General features: G+C 29.9%; 1 protein-coding gene and 1 pseudogene across 6 annotated transcripts in view; one reads left to right on the top strand and one right to left on the bottom strand.

Moving 5' to 3' along the window:
* LOC107512535 (probable ATP-dependent RNA helicase DDX60) overlaps positions 1-18887 on the top strand; it is a 74095-nt gene that overhangs the window by 5667 nt on the left and 49541 nt on the right. For 5 of the 6 annotated variants that reach the window (XR_004954895.1, XM_036233621.1, XM_036233620.1 and 2 more), the window contains exons 3-12: positions 4178-4247; positions 6315-6504; positions 6846-7187; positions 8167-8289; positions 10130-10300; positions 11601-11756; positions 12963-13104; positions 13892-14047; positions 15180-15282; positions 18452-18567. Coding sequence is in view for 5 of the 6 variants with exons in the window: in XM_036233621.1 (XP_036089514.1) it covers positions 4178-4247; positions 6315-6504; positions 6846-7187; positions 8167-8289; positions 10130-10300; positions 11601-11756; positions 12963-13104; positions 13892-14047; positions 15180-15282; positions 18452-18567 (1569 nt within the window). In the remaining variant the exon portion in view is untranslated. The remainder of the gene's footprint in view (positions 1-4177; positions 4248-6314; positions 6505-6845; positions 7188-8166; positions 8290-10129; positions 10301-11600; positions 11757-12962; positions 13105-13891; positions 14048-15179; positions 15283-18451; positions 18568-18887) is intronic. The other variant, XM_036233623.1, reaches the window with a different exon arrangement.
* LOC118612714 lies at positions 2180-2298 on the bottom strand (annotated as a pseudogene).

Below are 18887 nucleotides of genomic sequence, written 5' to 3' on the forward strand. Positions count from 1 at the left end.
TCTCTCTCTTTCTCTTTGTATCTCAACAATATTGATACCTTTGACAATTTTTTTTCTTCCATATTAAAAAATTTTTTCAGTTGACCACTTGAACGAATAGTTTTCTTGGCTTGGAATCTATATTGTAAAATAATTAGATTTAGAAAATTTGTTATGAGCATGTATAGGTGATTTTATTTAAGTTAAATATAGATCAATTACATTCTATTCTAGATAGATTCTTAGACTTCTCATCAGTTCAGTAGAATCAATAAATTCTTGGGAACAGGAACTTAGAATTTACAATTTGAAGATTCTCACATGATTCCGATTATAGTACTGTGAATTTAAAAGCAGGTCCAAATAACTCTGCTTGACTCGAAAGGTTGAAAAGTATTTGAATGTTAAACATGAATTTCTATATTTATATTAGCACATAAAATACAATTATACAGAATTTAAAAAATCATGTTGAGTTTTAATATATATCTCAATATAAAAAATTTTGTAATAAAATCGGTATATTATCAGATTAAATAAAAATATTTCAGCAGATATAGAAGAACATTTAATAAAGTTCAGTAGTCACTCATGATTAATTTTTCATCAACTAGGAAAAGAAAATATCTAAACTTTATAAAATTAGCTTGCTCAAGACCTATATCAAACACTGAATAATGATTAAACTGTATCTGCTTTGCCATTAAAGTGAGAAACAAGAAAGAGTATTTGTTCTCATCACTATTGTTTAGTATTATGTCAGAAGTTCTAGTAAGCATGAAAAAACTAGAAAAGTAAATAAGGTGTAAAAGATATGAGGATAGAGAAGAAAGAGAAAATAATCAATAATTATAATCTACCTCAGGCAGTGAAGAAAATCTATCTAAATTTCCAAGAGAATTCACACACAACTGATAAATACAAGAAGTCTCCTTTGGGATAACAGATGGACATTTTTTAAAATATGGATCCTTATCAATACCCATATGGAAATATCCATTAATATGAAATCTAATACTGACTTGAAGCACCAGAAATGATGAATTGGAAACTGCATTAAAAGAAAGAAAACTATCAAAATAGCCACACAAACTAACATATAATCAGGAATAAATCTAACAAAACATATTAAGAAGAAAATAATTATGAAACATTATAGAAGAACTTAATTGAATAAATGTAGAAAAATACTAGATTCTTTCCTATTATTCAGTATTACAAATATATCCAGTATCCCCAGATTAATCTTTAAATTTAATATGTGTTCAATCTGAATCTACTCTTTCATCTTGCCTCTACAAAAAAATGTATTAGAATATCATAAATCCATGTATAAATATAAAAATCATTTATATCAGAAAACTAAAGATTGTATACAAATCAGTTGGAGAAAGACAACCCAATAGAAAATGGGCAAAGGTTACAAATAAGCAAATTATGAAAGGGAAATCTGAATATTAAAAAATGTTTATATATTCTACAAGATACTAATCATTGGCAGTAATATAAATTAGAACTATGAGACACTATTTCACATTTCTCAGATTAGAAATATTTTAAAATTTGATACTATTGATATAGTGAAGATGAATACCTCTGTAGTTCTTACTTCTTAGAGAATATCTCTTGCATATGCTTAGTGAGACATGTTAAAATTAATGTACAATATGCCATCATTTGTAAGACAAAGGCAAGAAAATGAAATAATCTAAATATATATCAGTATGGAATTTGGTTTTTAAAGATAATATACTATAGTAGAAGTATTATTAGCTGCTAAAATGAACACACTATATGTATTTCAATGTGAATAGATCTCAAATGATAAAGTCGAATAAAAATAACAAGATGTAGAATGATATCACTTAATTTAAGAAGACATATTGCAAAGAAATATCGTATTGTTGGTTGCCTTTGTGGCAGACAGAATGGGAATTCAACTGTATCTATAATGTTTATTTCCCTTAAATAAATTTGAAGCAAATGAGCACAATTTTAACATTTGTAAGTTCCAATGATGGAGTACATAAGTATTTGTTAATTATTTTTTTATACTGTTATATATGTGTGTGTGTGTATATATATATATATATATATATATATATATATATATATATATATATTTTAGGCGAGGCAACCCTTCGTTTACCTCACAAATTGCAAAGACCTTGTCATCTTACATTCCCCTATTTTTTATTTACGCCTACAGCACCTGGTCATCCTCGGTGGTCTTCCATCCAAGTATTAACCAGGGCTGACCCTGCTTAGCTTCCAAGATCAGATGAGATCGGGCTTGTTCAGGGTGGTATGGCTGTAAACTACTTTTCTGTATTTTTAAACTATCATTATCATCCTTCCCCCCAAAAAGGATCAACTGAAATTTAGAGATGCCCAATCACCAACCGACTTTTATTTTTATATTGATTAAGTTACCTATATTTGTTTATTCTTCATCTGGATGATATATGAATAACATTTACCCAGAGCAAGTATTAATAATTTATCTAAGCTCAAATTGAAATATTTCTTACCTACTCAGAAACTAAAAGTAAGAAAAATTAAATACAGTATACCAACTTAAATAATATGTTTCTACAATTTTGACACAAATGAAATAAAACTTTAAAATATTCTTTCAAATGAATATGTTTCCATGATTCCAAGCAATTAGGCAGACTCTTGAAGAGTACAACTTAACATCTGGTAGCAGGGTAACATACAAAGATAAGTCAGACAGAAAAGTTGAGAATGATATGACTTCACTCATATGTGGGATATAATACTGAAAGAAACAAATGAATAAAGCAAACTCTCATAGAGACAATTTAGTAGTTACCAGCGGGAAAGAAGGGTAGTCAAGGAGATAGATAAGAATAAAGGGGGTCAAATATATGGTAACAGGAAAAAATTTGACTTTGAGTGGTGAACACACAATGCAATATAAAAATGATGTATTATTGAATTGTACACTTGAATACTATGTAATTTTATCAACTAATGTCATCCCAATACATTTAATTTTAACAAATTAAAAAATAAAATGCAAAAAGAGAAACCTGGTAACAGGAAACTTCCCTGCCACCTTATACAAAATTTTTTGAATATTGAATCTGTAGCTATTCACGATATTAGCTTATTGTTTCTCTCAGCATAGATATGAAAATTGAAATGACAAAATGGTATTATAAAATACTTGGGTCACAAAATAATGAAGATATTTGGAGACTTCTACATTAATCGCAAGAAATAAGTACAATTTTAATGAAAATAAATATATACACCCAAGTTGAGCCTTATCACTTCATTAATAATTCCAAAGTAGCTTTTAGGAGTGAGGAGCCCCATATTCTTAATAAATCTGGTCCTGTATATGGAAGTGTGTAGGGACCCCAAATATTTAACTACTCTTTTATAATACCTAATAGCCCCCAGTTATGCACAAATTTATTCTCTTTGAAGAAGAAGCAGTTACTGGAGGACTCAATATCAGTGATAACAATATGAGAAACTACTTATATTGTAACTAAAATGCAAAAAAAATCTGATGTATTTTTATATTCCTACTTACATTTTTTTTGTAAGACTCACATGCTGACTAGATGAACTCTTGTTTTCCTTTCCATACTCTAATTACTTGATGAGATATGTTCAACAAGTGCATGGAGTATTAAAAAGAAATTTGCAGGAGAAATTTATTTTAAAGAATTAAATCAATTTTCATTTTTTTCATTGATGGGAGAGTGGAAAACCATGGGATTTATCATTTTATGGTTTATCTTTAATGAGAACTTTTGAATATAGATACTACATATATAAATGTATATGGAGTTATCTAAATATATATGTATACCATATAAATTAATTTTTGAAAGTGGTAAATTTTTAGTTTTCTGTACATTTTTGCCTTTGTTGATTTATTATAATTTATGTATATTATTAAAATTCATTATTTTAGATTTTATGAAAAGTCTAATTTTAAAACTGTAGAATTTGGCTTACCTTGCCCATAATTACTCTTAACAGTAAGTAATTTAGGTATATTCTCATTTTTAATATATCTATCTTCTACATGTTTATTGTCTATTTCAGCCATGTACATACAGTCTTGTATAAAATATAAATATACTCAGTTAACAACTGATGTCATTTAAAATCAATTTAAACTTGAGTAATAAATCTCTGTTATTTATTTTTAAAGATTTAACTGAATACAAGAAAATTCTGAAAGATCTCTCATCATTAATTTGGAAAACTCTGTCAAAATCTAAGTAAGTATAACACAAATACTTCAAAAGTATATATCATTAGAAGTAATTAATTTCAACCATATGGAATGATTTTTTATTTATTCCTGCTAAGAATAATTTTGGAGAAACTGCCAATGGGGTAGGAGATTAATATTTTTGAAAACAAGTACATATTTTCTTTTCTTGGGAAGGGTTATGGTATATGGCTTTTATTCAAGAGCAAGGAATAAGATACTAAAAACTTTGAAAAAAGATGTAAGTGGAGGAAAGAATCAATTTTCTTTTAATGTTGCACAAGACTAAAGTAACGATTTAATTGACATTGTAGTACATGTGAAAATATTATGCAAGTGTCATAAAATTGATATGTTTTAACTAATACCAAAGCATTATGTAATATCAACAAAGACAAAAACACCAAATTTAATTTGATGCATTATTTAATTCCCTCAACGGTTATTTTTGTGTGCCCATTCATATGATAGGCACCAGGGTACAGTGATAATAAAAGTAAAATATCCTGCCATAGGTGATTTATGGAGTCAAATATTGTGTTTATCTCCACATTTCACTTTTCTAAAATCATTTAGAATAGATATATTATAATTTTAATTGTATACAGTTACAAAATAAGACAAGAAACCCAAAACATCATTTATAATAAGCATATTTAAGCACATATTATGACCTAAACATAGTTTGGTTCTGATCCACTTTATAGATATTTATCTCATTAATTCTCACAGCAACTATGTAAAATATTATCTGCTTTAATTCCCACTGATGTTGAAAAAATGTAGCACAGGACAAACAAGTAAGCTGAAGTCTTAGAGCTTGTAAGTGGTAGACACAGGATTCTAACCTAGGCAGTCTAACTGCAGAGAATGCAGTCTAACCCACTACATTATATACTTGAATACACAAAGATTAAATTATGAAAAAAAGCAGAATTAATGTATTTCTGCAGTACTTTTTTTTTATGGTAGTGCATAGTAGTACCCACATTCTAGCCACAACACCCAAGAAACAAAACAAAACAAAAGAATTGAAGTTAGAAAAAAAGTATGTTCATTTTTTACACCACCAAGTGTTGGAAATTATATAGATGAACTGAATTTCTGACATCTGCACATACAGGTATAGCTCTGTACAATTGCTTTAGATATCAATTTGGTATTGCCTTATAACGTACAAAGCAGTAATGCCATTTCTATAAATATACCCTAGAGTTTCACCTGTGCATTAGGAAACATCTACAGGAATGATCTTTGAAGAACAGTTTGTAATAGCAATTAATGAAAGGAAGAAACAATTCAAATGCCCATTAAAAAAGCTGTAAAATAAATTGTGATGTAGACATATAATTGCATATTACACAACAGTAAAGTTATTCAGGTGTAGCTTCCTGTAACCATATGATAGAATTTTAATAGTAATTAGTAATTAGTAATTAAATTTAAAAAGTAAATTCCAGAAAACATATATGACATTGTTCCTTTAATAAATATTCAAAACTAGGCATACATATATTGCTGTAAAAAATTAAGCTTGAGAATGATGAAAACTAAATTCAAGGCAGTAGTTGCCTCTGAGGGGGAGAGGTGGGGAGATGAGTTCTAAAAACAGCTCATAAGGTAGATATAAGTTATAGAAAATATGTTATTTCTTGAGTTGGTTAAAAAGTTCCTAGCTGTTTGTTATATATAAACTTTAAAAGCTAAATAAGATAGTTCCATACATATAATTGATCAAGTATAATGATTGATATAATTTTTCATACTAGAAGTACAAAAATAACAAGTATCAAAATTTAAAATAAAAGTATAGTTTTTGTATTAATTTATGCTTATACTGATGAATTTCAATTTCACTATAGCATCTGTCCAATTTTTAACTAAGGGCTTATTCTATTACAGAATAATGAGAATGCCCTAGAAAATCATTATTTAAATATAATAGAAATTTGTGGTTAGTTTTTCTGTTTCTTAAACCAGAAGAAAGTTTGTGTAACCAATTGAACTATGAAATTTTCTCTCAAGCTATTATTTTTACTATCATTGTATCATGTGTTTTTATATTTTTATTCAGAATGGTGAACTTACTTAAAGACTTTGTTGAGTCTGAATTTTTTTTGATTGATGGAGATTCATTATTCATCACTTGTGTTTTTAATGTGAACTTCAAGAAAGGACAAACTCTTCACTTCTTCTATATTGTAGAACAATTTCTACATGATTTCATTCAAAAAGAAGCCAGATTTGTAATAGTTTTCTTTAAGGTAACAGACAGATTTAATTCTCTACTCTCATTTTATAGTCTAAGAAAAATATTTATTTTAAAATGTGATTAGTCATTACTCTTTTAGTTATTTTGCTTCTTCAGATTATAATTAAAGTCTCTACTAATAGGAATGGTATCAAGCATTATTGATAGGAAAATAGCTAATGAATCTTTATTTATCTAACATTTTTACAGGATTCAGAAAAAAACATTTTAATAACCTGACTTCTTCTTTTTATCATGTTAATATAATAATTTATATATAATACTAATATTTAGAAAAAATAACTAGTTACTCTTTTTATCTCTAAAATTAACATTGGCTTCTTTTTCCTACAGGATGCAGAAAATATGTATTTTAATTACCCTGAACTTCTGGCCCTTCGTACCATATTGATTCAACATTTAGAATATAATACTGATGTCACTATTTATACAGAATTTTCCAACTGTTTGTCACCAGAATGGGAGATATTTCTTAAAGAATGTTATCCGTATTTCCTAATTGTTTCACACGAGGGAATAACTCCTCATCAAACTGACTTCTTAAACATTTTTATGATTCATGCTCTTTACCAGAAAATCAATATCGTACAGTCTTCAGAAATAGAGTCAGATGTCCTTAGAATTTATGGACACTATGCCTCAAGTTGCTATTTACACAAACAATTTTTTGAAAAGGTAAGTTAGTTTAAATTGCTCTGAAGAAAGAAGAAATGTAAATGTGGAAAAATTAACCAGAGAACCAATAGCATAAGTCTCTATTAGAAAATTCTGAGCATAAGAAAACTCTGAAGGAATATTCTAATGTGGGCGAATAGGGCAGAATTTTTTTATATGGCTTTAACAAGAGAGGTTAGTTTAAGTCCTTGTGGATTAATTCTTTGTATGGGTAATTTTGAGAGGTAGGAAGGAAAAGTATGAGCTAAATTCATATATAAGGGGCAATTCAAATCAGAGAGCCAAGGACATGTGAAGATCACAATGGGAATTCTAGCCAGTGTTATGTACACAAATTACATATATGTGTGTATACATACATACACACGTTCACATTCACATTCTTTATATAATCTTATATATTACATATGTATACTTTTTTGTGTGTATGTATTTACACAAAATATACATATATATCTCTCTATATAAGATATTTATATAATCTAGGATGATTTTTGTTTATATTCTCACTTTCAAAATTAAGATGGCTTATAGAGAAAATATTTTATCATCTTATTCGCCAGTACTTTTTTGCAACTATTTTGAATAATTGTATCCATTAAAAATAGGTACTTTGAATACTAAGGCATAAGAGTATCACTTATAATTTTCTTTATTTTTGTAAATAAGTAACAGATCAGTGTAGGGCAATATAAAACAATTGTAGTACTACTAAGACAAGTACTTTTTTAATGATTGGTTTTACTAGAAATAAGTGCTTTTTAATTTCTCATCATATATTCTAATAAATCAGCAAATGAGTAGTTCAAGCAAAAGGAGTGGAAGACTTTTTTTAACTTGAATTAAATGATGTTTTTGTTTTGTTTGTAGTCAAATGAACATGAACATTATTTTCCACCTTGTATTTAGTTTAACTAGATGTTTGGAATATGTATTTTCATTTGAAACAGAAGACTTACTTATGTTTTTTGTTTTTTAGCATGAGATACAACTGCGACATGTCTTACATGTCTACATAAGAGAGTATTATCAAAAATCTCAGGAAACAGAAATAGTTCTGTATGGTCACTTGAAACTAAACTTCGGATGCGTACAAAAAGAGGTAACGACACATTTACCTGGTAACTAAAGTTCAGCATCTAGGAAATATATTTTTAATGATTTGTTGCTTCTGGAAGATAGATATTTCCTTTACCAACATTCAGTACTTACTGATTATATGGACTTCCATCCTTAAGCTGTATTCTTCAAGCTCTAGCAGAAGGAAACTTTCTATATTTATTGATTATAAAATTCTAGACATTTTCTACAAAAAAAACCTAACAAACAACACTTTGCATGTGTGCGTGCGTGTGTGTGTGTGTGTCTGTATATATATACACACACACACATATATAGTAAAATTGATGGAAGACAACTATAGTGATTAAGATCTTAAACTTTTATTCTTAATATATAGGTGACTACTGCGGAATTGTATTAGAAGATAGAGAATTTTTGGTGTTCTAGAAAAGAAAGCTATCTATGTAGCTAGTAAATGGAAATTAAGCAATTCATCTTTTGGTAATCTTTCATGAGGAAGATGACCTAAGTCAAAGGTTATTTTATTCTTCTAATTACTCCAAACACTATCTGATATTGTTTTCCCTTCCATAATAATTCTTTTTGGAAGAGTAGGAATGATGTGATAATGTGATAAAGATCACATGACTGTGGAGTCAATATGTTTATGAGCAAGATACTTAGTTTCTCTTATGAACAGCAGCCTATTGGACATCTCCTTGTGGAATTTTAATAGGCATCGCAAATTTAACATGACTAATTTTTAAGACCTTGACTCTGAACTCATTCCATTGGAGTCTTCCACATATCAGTAATGATATCTCTATCTATGTAGTTGTTCAGGACAAAAACCTGATAGGTATTTTAAATTCACTCTTTCCCTCATACCCACATCACTGTCACTGTGTATCCTGAACCTGCTGACTTCTTACCATTTCCATCCCTGTGACATTAATTGGAGATCCAGTCGTCTTTTGCATGGACAAATGCAATGGACTAGCATTCATTAACCTACCTGTATTTCAGCTCCTGCTCTTGATCTCCAATGATTTACTTTCTACACAGTAATTAAAGAGATTTTTTAAAAATGTAAATCTTATATCATGGTACTACTTTGCTCAATATTCTACAAGGTTGTGTTATCAATCTTACAATAAAATCCCTGAAAACCATACATAGACTGTAGACACATAACAAACTTTTTAAATTGATGGATAAAGTTAGGTGACTTGTCTAACGTCTTAAATTTTAGGAGAAGCAAGATTATTGTCTCAGACTTTGGTACCCTGACACAGAGAAAACTGTCTTAAGTCTGTATAGCAATGTCTTACTCTAGTCTAGTGACCTCACTGAACTTTCGAATTCTTGCTCCTTTCCAACTTTCACCGAAGTGTGGAGATTGTTGTGATAATACTGTTAGTAGCAGTGATTCCTAATTATCAATTTATGAGAAGACAGCTTTGAACATCAGGCAGATACCTCATATTTGTTTCAGATGCATCAATGGCTACAGAAAATTGTCTGAACTGACAACACTGAAGAATTTACAAGTTAATCATTCAGAGACTTGCAAATTGGGTGGGTATGGCTTATCCAGATTTGTTAGAGAGTATATAGATGGGGAGGAGAAATAGTTATTAGTATTAAATTGGTACTTAGAGCCTAGTTAGATACAGCTTCATTTTAATTTTTCATTAAACATTTTCCAACTGTTCTGTTCTCCCCTAAGGATTTCATTTTTCTTTTATTCTTTGAAAGATTAAATTTCAGTATTTATTAATGGAAAAATTTCAACTTTTTTTCCTAGGGTTAAATATAACCTGAGCTTTGAATTTTGTCCCTTGTAATTGGTAGGTCTTTAAAATTTTTTTGTATTGCAGATACATCAAACCTTGTCCTTGCTTCAGAATTTGTGGCCAGAAGGAGCTGATGTCAGAAGTGTTGTCTGCTCCATTTCATGCTCTGTAACACTAAAACTCTATAAAAAAATGTTATATAATGCACAAGACTGTGAAAACCTAAACACAGGCACAGAAAATCATAACGTGCAGGTGGGATTCTTTCAAAACAATTTACTTATTAAATGTTACTTTTATTTTTTTTCATAAAAATGTCATTTTATTTTATTATTAAATTTATTGGAGTGATATTGGTTAATAAAGTTATATAGGTTTCAAGTGTACAATTCAATAATATGTCATATGTGTATTGCATTGTGTGTTCACCACAGACAGTTGAATTTCCTTCCATCACCTTATATTTGACCCTAATGTCACTTTTAAAGATATGACAACACTTATGAGTAATAGCTATAGGTTAAACTTTTTATCAAACAGAAAATATGTGTTTGTCACTTGTTTGTTGAATAAACATTGATATAAATGTATTTATCATATTATTATGAAGTCATGAAGGGTTCTTTATGAAACGAGTTAGGATAATTATTTTGTTTTCTGCAATGGGCTTGTCACTCCTTTCTTCCCTGACCAAAGGATAAGTACCTATTTCATACTTGTTTTTGGCTGATCATGATGGCTGTTGAGAATGTCATTGACCAATTTTAGGGAATAGATGGTGAAATTTAGTCTTTGCAAAAGCTGATGGAGAGTGGCATAACTGGCTGTGATGAAGGTGAACCCGGATAACTAGCCATCCACTGTTGGCCCACAACTCATGTTTTCTGTTAATAATGGTGATACTACTATTAATAATAGCAGCTAATTTTTTATTAAGTCTTTATTATGTGCTAATGCTAGGTAACTTATACACATGCCATTAATCTTTACAGCCATTCTGAACTGTAGATATTCTTGTTATCCTACTTTATAAGTGCGTAAGAGTCAAACAGCTACCTGGTGGCAGAGCTAGGATGTAAACCTGTGTTTTTTGTTTTTGTTTTGTTTTGTTTTGTTTTGTTTTGTTTTGTTTTGGTGTACTGCACTGACTTAGCAGATAGGCATATCTTGTATTAAGGAACAGGTATGACAATCAGAAGCCTTATTGCCCTCTTTGTATTTCTGCTTTGAGATTATAAATAAACAAGTACTAGACATGCCTCCAAACAGGTGACCGTCTTTTATCATTTAAAAAAAAATAAAAGCATTAGATACAGTATATACTGGGGCTCTATTTGGAAGAATCTTCACTCCCGAGCAAAATTACTAGCTGTACTGTTTAAAAAAATAAATCATATGCTTATTAATTTTTTTCTTAAAATAAAATAACCAAATAGAAATACATTTATTATATGGGAAAACTATGGGTAAGATGCTTTAAGATGATGTCATTTCATATCCAAATATTTACATTGCCTATGTGTAGATGGTACTTTTAAAATTCATGTTTTTCTAGGACTTGAAACCACTTGCACTAAATGAAGCAGCAGATCTTTGCAGAATGCACTGCCTTAGTGTGATTTTCCTTCAACATTTACCCCTGTTTCAAAGAGCGAAGAGTAGAATCATTACTTGTATTTGGGACAGAGCACTTCCACCATTTCTAAGAATGGTAGGTGAACCTCATGAAAGTTCATAAATACTGTAAATTCAATAAGGCAAAAGTTAGAAGGCAGGATAATTTTCTTTTTATGATTTGCTTTTTTTTTCTGTATTCATCTTAAAAATTGCTACCAACAAGCAAAACATGTTTCTAGGAAAGATAGTCTGGTCATATATAAAAGTACTCAATAACAAAAGTAATTCAACTACATGTAAAATGACCCATAGTCTGAAGAATCCTAAATAATCAATTTCTTTGAAGAAACAACAATTTTTACTATTGATATGTCTGTGTAATAAATTATTTATATCATTTAAATGTGTATACTTTACTAATTAAAATAGAAAAATTAATGTAAAAGTAATTTGTCAGCTATTATGAAACTAAAAATCTTAGTTTCCACATTTATCATAGTGCTTCTCAGTTTTATATTTTTAAAATATTTTTGTGTGGTGTACTGCAATCTTATTTTGGGTTAACACCTTAGTTCAAGAAAAAAATACATTTTGCAAAAAATTTTAAGCAAAGAGAATGTTACATAATCTCTTTCATTATAACTTAAGCCTGCTAAGAGTAAAATCATTCCCATTAGCTTTAGCACAGTATGAGATAAAGGGATAAAGTAATACCTTTATGAGATTTTGAGAAACCTATATAATACAGTAAATTAAGGTATAGTTATTGTTGTAAAACTGCATTGTTGATTTTATTACCTGATCATTATCAGAACAATTGTATTATGCATGCAGGCGATATTTTATTTTATATTTAAGAAACCCCATTAGATGTGTGATTGTGTTTTATTTAGGCACTAACTCATTAAATGATGCCATAAGCAACTTTTAATTGAATCTCTCTATAAATGATAACTTCTCTATAATGACTTTATTATTTTGGGTCAATCAAGGATTATTTTTTATGTTCACGATTGTGCTGAGTTCAAAAGAATCATTTCATTTTAAAACTACAAGTTACTTTGGAAGATATAGATTAACCATGTAATCTTATAGTTGTGGAAAATGTAACATAAAGGTAAGTCATTTGTATACAGTTATATGTTTTGTCGATGCCAGGACATTGTATTTTGATATTTACTCTAGTTTCTTTTTCTTTGTATAAGGCATAGATCTGTTGAGGGAAGTTTAAGGACCATATGTTTATCCTGGAAAAATTGTATCATTAAAACATGCCTCTTTTCTTTTTTTTTTTTTCCAGCTGAAGAAATGCACATTTTTCATACTAAAACAATTAAAGGCTAGAAATAATTGGAATGTGAATTTCACTGGCCTGCCTGACTTAACAGATAATAGTTTGTGGAAAAATATTGTTTATTATTATGAAATTGAATATAGTAGAGGTATTTTTTAAATAACTGTATAGTTAATTATTCACTTTTTGGTGGGTGGGTGAGAATTGTATCTGACAAATAATGGCAATGGGCTATTCATTCATTAACTAATTAAAATTGATAGGAAGTTTCTTCACGGTTATTTTCTATGGAAAGTCTGAATTTTCACAAGAGGTAAATGGTTCCATAGAGGACTGTGTGAGGACTTCTTTTTTCCCAAAAAATTATGTGACAATATAGCTGTTTGGGGAAAAAAAAGTTTAAATGAAAGGATTATAGGAGCTACCCTAGAACAATGTGCTGTGTTACCATTTATTGCATATCTTTTATATATCAGATCATTTGCATATAATGTTTTGAACAAGATATTGTTCCTGTGAAATCTGAAAAGAGTGTCAGGTTGGAGTATTATATAAAGGAGGAAGATGCACGGTAGGGGAACCTTGACCCAATCCCCCCTGCAGGACCTTCAGAACCGATCTTGGCTCCTGGCTCCTTTATTTATCATATTGACGCCACTGACAGACATCTCGTTGGCCTCCCTGGTTTTGTTTTCTTAGTGATAGAAAATTATAGTAACATCAGTAACAGTTCAAAGATATTTTCGCTTTCTTATAACATTAGTTACAACATGAAAAATACACGAGAACCTATTCTATTTTATTTCAAGCATCCAAAAAGAGATTCTCACAGACATAAACCTATGAAATAATTCACATGCTTGTAAAACAGAAAATATGGTGACTATCACTCAGACTTTAATTATTAATTTGAATATATTTCTTCTTCTACCTAGGGCTAAATTTGGGATTAGGTGACACTTTGATGCAGGAGTATCAGAAGTTGTGGAACACGGTCTTAACATTATCGGGGGATGAGGATTTTGGAGGACCCATACCCATTAGGACAACAGCCAGACTGTTTCTTACACAGAAAGAAACAACACCTAGAGGTACTGATAATGTTTTAACATTAATCTCATTCAGGACAGAAAGAGATTAGCAATATAATCCATGTTTAGAAAAAAAACCTGACCTTTTAAAGTTCTTTTTTTTTTTTTTTTTATTATGATGACATTGGTTTAAAGTTCTGTCTTTTTTTCAGGGTTAGTTCTGCTGATTAGCTTTTATACCTACACATTTTCTATCTATCTATCTATCTATCAATCTATCTATCTATCTATCTATCTATCATCTATCTATCGATCTACCTACCTACCTACCTATTGTGAGGACATGAGAAAAGGAGCTAACAGTTATTAAATATTACTAAATATTGTGCTTTACCTTTCAAATAAATTTTCTTATTTGGTTTTCAAAACGGCCCTCCTCATGGTATTGTCAATCTCATTTTACAGATCAGGTTTTGAGGTGTCATAAATCACATAGCTAATCCATGGTAGAAGAGCTGAATCCATGTCTGTCTGTCTTCATAGTCAGGAACAGAGGCATCTTGTAATAGTAGCTTTACCATATTTTCTACTAAAAAGTTTGTTTTGCTAAAGCTCATATGGAGAAACTGGCTTGTATTTAAGTAGACCTCTAGGAATTGTGACTGACAGATTAGACCAGCCTTTTTATGTGGAAAATTAGTCCCTGTTTATTCGGGACTAAATAAGATATATAAATGTTCTCTTAAGTTTCAACTAATCAAAGAAACAGATATTATTTGTAATACTATTTCATTTTATTAATATTGATGATTGAATTTAGACATTTTTATAAACTTTATTTCCTTCGATCTGTGGAAAATAGGCATATTTCTTACTGTGGTTCAGAATAAATAATTGTCTTTTCCCGATTGTATAGTGATATTGTGACTATTTCTCAAATGCCTTCAACTTCAATTGAAATAAAATTCTACATCAGTTCACTTAATATATACTTATATTTGTGACTTAATAGGTGTTATATAAATTTTATTTAAACATCCTCATTTGCAACAATTCTTTTGAAGTATTATTCATTTTGCAATGAACATCGAAAATGTTTAGCTTTGCTGTTTCAGAAACATTTGCATCACAATGGTAAATTATTATTAGAGTTTTATATTCAAATTTTAATCGTATTCCTGAATACTACCAGGATCAAATCAAGAAATTCAAAAATTGGGACTCATTCCTCTGAAAGCTGAAATTATAGAAGATTATGCCGGAGATATTTTGTCAGAACTACCTTTTCTAAGCAGGTATTTACAGAAAAACTTTGCCTGTTTGTGATATCTATATTTCTGTATCACTGAGTATAGTGAACTGGATTTATTGTTTACATATTTTACATATATGATTAAAATTCCATGTTGGAAGATCAATTTTAATTAGAATTTTTATGAATTTTGCTTTATTTATGTGATCAATTATCATAATTTAAAAAATACTACTCTATCTTTCTTAAAAAAAAACTTTCCTTCCTCAATATAGAAATATCTCCTTTACCTTTTCCTCTGTGATATGTATAACAAGTTAAGGGTATAATTAAAGGAGCGGTGGTAGAAGTATGGTGGTAGCTAAGGTATAGATATTAAAGGCCAGATGTGAAAGGAATCATTGAGGTGGATCTCAAAATCATCGAGAATGATGAGAAAAGAAAATAATAAGGAGAAAGACGGTAAGCTAGGTTTATATCTTCAGTGAAAGAAACAGAGCAGCAGGAGGATAACTCTCACAACAGGGAAGGGTTTTAGAGTTGACAGTGGATTAAGGCTGAATGAAGGGTACTTATACTAAATTTATTCGTTGTTTATCTGAAATTCAAATTTGTCTGTATATCCTACATTTTTATTTGCATAATCTATTGATCCAATATTAAAAGCATATATTTCAATGGGACAGAAAGGGAAACAGATGTCCTGAAGGAGGGTATACAATTGCCTCTAGGCCCAATAGTAAGAAAGTTATTGAAATAAACAACAACAAAAAAAAATAGACAAACTTGAAGAGGAAATAATGGAAGCAGAAAAGTTTCTCAGGGGAGAGTCAGGTTTTAGTTAGAGACACTTGGGTGAAAGGAGTATTCAAAGAGTTTATGGATAAAGAAAAGTGCTGTTGACAGTCTCTAAATTCTAGTCTAGAAGATGTAGTGAAGGGGTTTAGTGGGATTATTGAAATTGATTCATGTGAAGATTATAGTCTGGTAATGATGTATGGTGACCTTATATGCATAGACTTCAGGCGAAGAAAGATAAATGGACATATCTGGTCTGATGGCTCTAGTTCTGAGGGTGGTTTAAGAACTCCAAATATTATCCGTCATTCTGGAATGTGTATGGTGGGAAAATTATAGTTATTGGTGGTCTCACAAGGAGACTGGAGCATTTGGAAGTAAAGTATACTAGTTTTATATATGCAAGATATGACAAAACAAATCATTTTGAAAATAAAAAATTATTCTTGCAAATGTTATGTATTTTAAAAATCTGTATTTTTTTTAAATGAAAGTCTATTCCTACATGACACCATTCAACAAAATAAATTTCAAGTGGATAGAAATCTAAATGAAAAGACAACAATCATACTTGTGGAAGAAAATATAGGAAAATATCTTTGTGACCGCAAGGAAGAGCTATCAGAGCATTCAAGTGCTATATAAAACTCTTCGTTTAAAAAAGTCATGCATTTGACAATATTAAAATTAAATAGTATAATACAAAACAAAATTAGAGATGTTTAAAATATAACCAGCATAGGATTAATACAAAAGATTTAGTACAGAGAATTCCTATAATTCATAAGAAAATTATGAATGAGGCAGAAGAAACGAAAAAAAAGAATAGGAGAGGCTAAATAATTGATGAGTAAGTGTGGTAATGGTCAATAAAACTTAGAAAAGATATTTAACCTCACTGTTAATCAAAAAAAATTAAAACTACAGTTAGTCATTATTCAACACCTTTCTTTTTGGTAAAATTTACAAGACTAAGTGATGCCAAAGTGATGCGAAGATGTATGGCAATGGGAACAAGCCAAAAAAAGGATGGAAACATCCAAACATTATCAATGGAACATTATCAACAGAAAGCTGGTAAGATCTAGTGAAGTTTGAGATGTGCATTTTCTACAACCTGCAACTTACCTAGAGAAAACTTTCCTGTATTTAAGTAAGAAAAATTGCATTAATGACCTTTGCAATATGTTGCTATAGAAGTAAAATAAGTATACATCAGTAGGAAAATAAAAAGTACATTGTAGGAAATTAATACAATGCATTATTCCACAGTGAAAATAAATACCTGCACACAAACATATACATCAACATGTATAATCTCAAAATCATATTGTTCATGTAACTCAGTAAGGTAGGGAAGGATGTACCTTCCATGATATTTATGTGCCGTCTGAACTTGCATGGGCATGATAAATACAAGGTAGCAGTTGCTCTTTGGAAGAGAGAAGAATGAGATTTCTTAGCGGCATCTAGGAAGTTTAAAATTATGTGCAATGCTTTATTTCTTGACAGTAAATAAGATCTGAAGCAAACCTGGAAACCATTAACATTTAACAAAGTGGATCATCATTCCTTTGGTCATCTAATATCATAAATTTATTTTTTAGTTTTTTAAATTAAATTTATTGGGGTGACATTGGTTAGTAATATTATACAGGTTCAAGTGTACAATTCAATAATACATCATATGTATATTGGTTTATGCATTCACCACCCTAAGTTAAATTTCCTTCCGTCACCATGTATTTGACTCCCTTTACCCTTATCACCTCCCCGTCCCCTCTTCCCTCTGGTAACCACTAAACTGTTGTCCGTGTCCATAGTCTCTGTTTGTTTGTCATGTTCGCTTGTTGCTTTCAGTTTTATATCCCACAAATAAGTGAGATCACATGGTTCTCAATTTTTTCTAACATTTCATTTAGCATGATAATCTCAATATCCATCCATGTTGTAACAAATGGCAGTATTTCATCTTTTCTTATGGTTGATTAATATTCCATTGTATGTATGTCCCACAGCTTCTTTATCTAGTCATCTATCAAAGGACACATTTTTGCTAGCAAGTGTTGAGTTCATATAGCCACCTTTTTTTTTTTTTTTTATGAAATCCCCAAATTATATCTTGACTCAGTCCTCTGCACTCCTGATTCTAATTGGATGTCTCACCCCAAACTCAATGTGTAAATACCAAACTCCTACTCTGGCAGAAATCTCATCCTCCCCTAGTGTTCCTATCTCCACATTCTCTTTTCTTCCAGTTTCTCAAGCCAGAATGCTTGGAATCATGCTCAACTTCTCTGTATTTTTTATACACATCCAGTCTGTCAGCCAAACTCATTTCTCTTCTTTCAAAACATATACAGTAGAAACAATGTGTGCATTTGAAAGTATACTTTTTGATTTTTTTTCCCCAGTGATGACCCAGCTATTACATCTCTTTCTAAGAAGAAAGAATTTGATGAACTCATACATTGGCATTCTTTTAGACCTCTCAGTGATGATTTTGAAAGGACTAGGTGCAACAGTGATAGTAAGTATAACTAATAACTAGTAAACCTTTTCAACATTCTTACCTATTAAAGAATTGTATTGTATGTATAAGAAAAAGATGACTCATCTGAAATTAATGAAATCTAATCTATAGTCCCCTTCACTCTCTCAGGCCATCATACAAATTTCCACACCTTTCACATCAGAACCAGATATAAGCTAGTTTCTATAGTATGAAAAATGTAATTCCAATCAATCTTTTGGGGGGAAAAATCAGTTTTGTTGAAACAGGGTCTTTTAAGAAGATATTTTTAGATTGCAACAATAAATTATGTTATTATTAACTCTTCTTTAGTTCTT

Source organism: Rousettus aegyptiacus, unplaced genomic scaffold (assembly GCF_014176215.1).
Source record: "Rousettus aegyptiacus isolate mRouAeg1 unplaced genomic scaffold, mRouAeg1.p scaffold_m13_p_16, whole genome shotgun sequence".
Lineage (NCBI taxonomy): Eukaryota > Metazoa > Chordata > Mammalia > Chiroptera > Pteropodidae > Rousettus > Rousettus aegyptiacus.